The sequence below is a fragment of the Sinocyclocheilus grahami genome, unplaced genomic scaffold (assembly GCF_001515645.1).
Source record: "Sinocyclocheilus grahami isolate Dianchi unplaced genomic scaffold, SAMN03320097.WGS_v1.1 scaffold2485.1, whole genome shotgun sequence".
NCBI lineage: Eukaryota > Metazoa > Chordata > Actinopteri > Cypriniformes > Cyprinidae > Sinocyclocheilus > Sinocyclocheilus grahami.
This window is the reverse complement of record NW_015507664.1, coordinates 84,822-87,883: the sequence shown is the minus strand read 5'-3', so window position 1 is coordinate 87,883 and position 3,062 is coordinate 84,822. Positions and strand designations below refer to the sequence as shown.

Genomic DNA, 3,062 nt, shown 5'->3' with positions numbered 1-3,062 from the left:
TAAGTAATTATGTGTGTATCATATTTTTCTATTGATAAATTACTGCTGAGTATTTTGTTATGACACATTTCACAGTACAATCACAGTGTATGAGTACAGTGTATGACAGCACCCATGTGACCACTTTGCTATTTATACTGTACACATCAATCAGGAGACCATTAAAAGAACCGTGTTGGGATTAGTAAAGCACACACTGCTTGTAATGTGGGAGACACAGAAATCTGACACATTGAGAGTTGGTCCCGCCTCTGAGTATGTGAAATACACATGCTCACGGGGGAGAGTTTCTGTTCAACAGTTGGCTGGAGGGAGTCCACGTTCACACCGCGCGCAGAACTTTGACTGACTGACAGCTTAACAGAGCTAAAGGCCATCATGTCTGAGAAGAATACAAGTAAAGACGGGAAAAGTGGCGTAAAGAAAAAGGATAAGGACCTTGAGAGAACAAACAAGTCTGACAACTCCCCGCAAGGTAAAGCGCTGCTCTGTTGAGGTGTGGGAAACGTGTCCCGTTTTTGGGTGTTGTGAATGGATTGACAAGCTTGACTATTTAGTAGGCTTCAATTGTTTCTGAGCTCAGCTCTTTTTTACCCGTGAGCTTGCGCTTTTAGGTTACAGGTGCTGCAATCCACCATGACGTTTGTTCGCCTGTGACTCTGTCAAGGGAGAAAGGGCAGAAATGTTTGTAACCATTAACACGACCCACCGGTCTGGTGACTTAATGGAGAGGGTTTCCGTTTATCATACAGGCTGCTTAACTTAGAGAAGATTTTATAATAGTTCAGTGGCGTTCAACATTTCTCAAATCGAATGCAAATTGTACCTTTACAAATTTATTAGCATTATATTAATCTAAAAACAATTTGAGTGAAAGGTTGAATTGATGATGACCTGATGATCATGTTCACAGCATGATCTGAGATGTTCCAAAGAGACCAAAGCAAAGATAAATAAATAAATGTCAGGTGAAATTCTGAAATGGAATATTTCAATATTCCGTTTCAGAATTTCACTGTTTTTTTTTTTCAAATTTAAATTAAATTTGAATCAGATGCTGTCATGTTTGGACCCCATTGTATGTAACTGAACACACGCTCTTGGTTATTGATTATTAACGCTAAGTATTAACTTTTAAATTAAGGTTAGTGAGTTTTCCATTCGTAGCCTCATTTTTAATGTTAATTTTAAATTTATTTTATGACAGTTGTGACGCATGGCAGAATGTCTGAGTGAATAGATTCTGTGAATTATCTCCTGGTGAAATATTAGGCAGAAGAACTCATTCACGTTTCTCAGCACTGATTCGGTAATACGCACGTGTTGAAACACGCTCGTGCCAGCTTTAGATGAAACTCGTCCTATTCGTTGCGTTTCAGCACGGTGGCAGTGTGTGTGTGTGTGTTGCCAGGAATTGGCAAGGAATGCCAGGAATTACTGTGAAGTATTTGGACCTTCGAGTCAACTTAAAAATGTCCGAATGTCTCTCAAAAGCAACTTTTATTTATTGTAAGAAATCTAAACATCTGACGTAAAGACGAAATGATAAAAGATCTAGTGTTTAAAATAAACACAAATGCATTGTGCCACTTTTTGTAGTTAGTAGTCCATGGTTAATGTGATTCTCTACACATGTGGGTTTTCTGCTAGGACACCTGTGCGAGGAGAACTGACTTCATAATTACTAAAAATCACCAAAACACCAGCTGATTCACAACACATTGAGTCTTGAGAAGAAAAGTGATGTTAATGAAGAAAAAAGATCATTTAGACATGTCTAGTAGTGACTGAAGTGTCCAGATTGAAAACTGTATATGATAGTAATGTAAATATGCAAATGCATCTATATAAACTTTGTAAGGTTGTTCTATTTGATTTGGAGTTTTGATGTAAGTTTGTGTGGTATAATCCTCCAGTCAAAGGCATATCACTAATGGATTTCCCCCTTTAATTACAAGTTTTATTATTGTTAGGAAAAAGTAGGGAAACTAAATGACTGGCTGATCTGTCTGTCTGAAGCTCATATTAGATCATGGAATTCTTCTCTCGCTGTACTGGAATGTGGACCCTGATCCGACTCGATTTTGCGGCCTAAGAAACAGTGTAGGAGTTTCCCCAAAGGCAACTGGTCCGTGACATAAAGAAACAGCTGGATGGCCAGCAGCCTGAACACAGAGACTGCGGCGACTCGAGGAAACACAGAGATCAGACACAAATAAAGCTGCTCAGTCTTATGTGTCCATGATTTTACTATGGTAAAATATGACATACATTTATAATGCATTCGGTGGAGCGTGTTGGTGGATGGACGGCATCTATGTGAGGAAACCCAATAGGTGTCCCAGTAGAGATTTCTGCAGGAATGAAGCAGGTCTGTCTGTATTGCTGTCATCACTGTGCTATGCAAACGATTCTTGTTATTAAAAGCACCTTGTCAACAGGAAGTGTTGTAAGATAAGGCAATAGCCTGCTGCAGATGAGCGAGATTTTTCAGCTGCATAGTGTATCATTGGGAACTGGGGGTTTGGACTGATTCACAATAAATTGAGCAGCTGTGACTGGTTTAAGCTGGCAAACAAACACCTTCAGGTTCAGTAGAAATCTGAGTTATTTTGTTAGATTTACCAGCCCAAAATTCAAGAATAAATAGCCAGAATAAAGACAGTGTATGCGGGGAAATAGACGTGAACCTGTGCCATTTGAACTTCCCAGGTGAAAAACAATTGCACTTCCTTAATGTACTTAAAGTGCAATATTTTGTACTTAGTATACTAAAAATTGTTCTTAAGTATTTTAGATAAACTTGAGAACATCTAAGTGTACTCAAATGTGCTATTTTGAGACACCATGAATATGAAGTAAAATGTGCTTTTAACATACTATCTCTGTATTAAAAAATGTATTTAGTTACCACTTGTAGTACATTTGAACCCACTAGTGTATGAAAGATGGGTTCAAGTGTACTACAAGTGGTAACTAAATACATTTTTATTTAGTTATAGCAATGTTAAAATCACATTTTAGTTCATATTCATGGTGTCTCAAAATAGCACATTTGAGTA

At 37.9% G+C, this 3,062-nt stretch overlaps 1 protein-coding gene across 2 annotated transcripts in view; it reads left to right on the top strand.

Moving 5' to 3' along the window:
• The first annotated feature begins 203 nt into the window (after window positions 1-203).
• LOC107575152 (pro-neuregulin-1, membrane-bound isoform-like) overlaps window positions 204-3,062 on the top strand; it is an 81,002-nt gene continuing 78,143 nt past the window's right edge. The window contains exon 1 of one of the 2 annotated variants that reach the window (XM_016261570.1): window positions 204-475. In XM_016261570.1, coding sequence (XP_016117056.1) covers window positions 379-475 — 97 coding nt within the window. In that variant the 5' untranslated portion in view covers window positions 204-378. The remainder of the gene's footprint in view (window positions 476-3,062) is intronic. The other variant, XM_016261569.1, reaches the window with a different exon arrangement.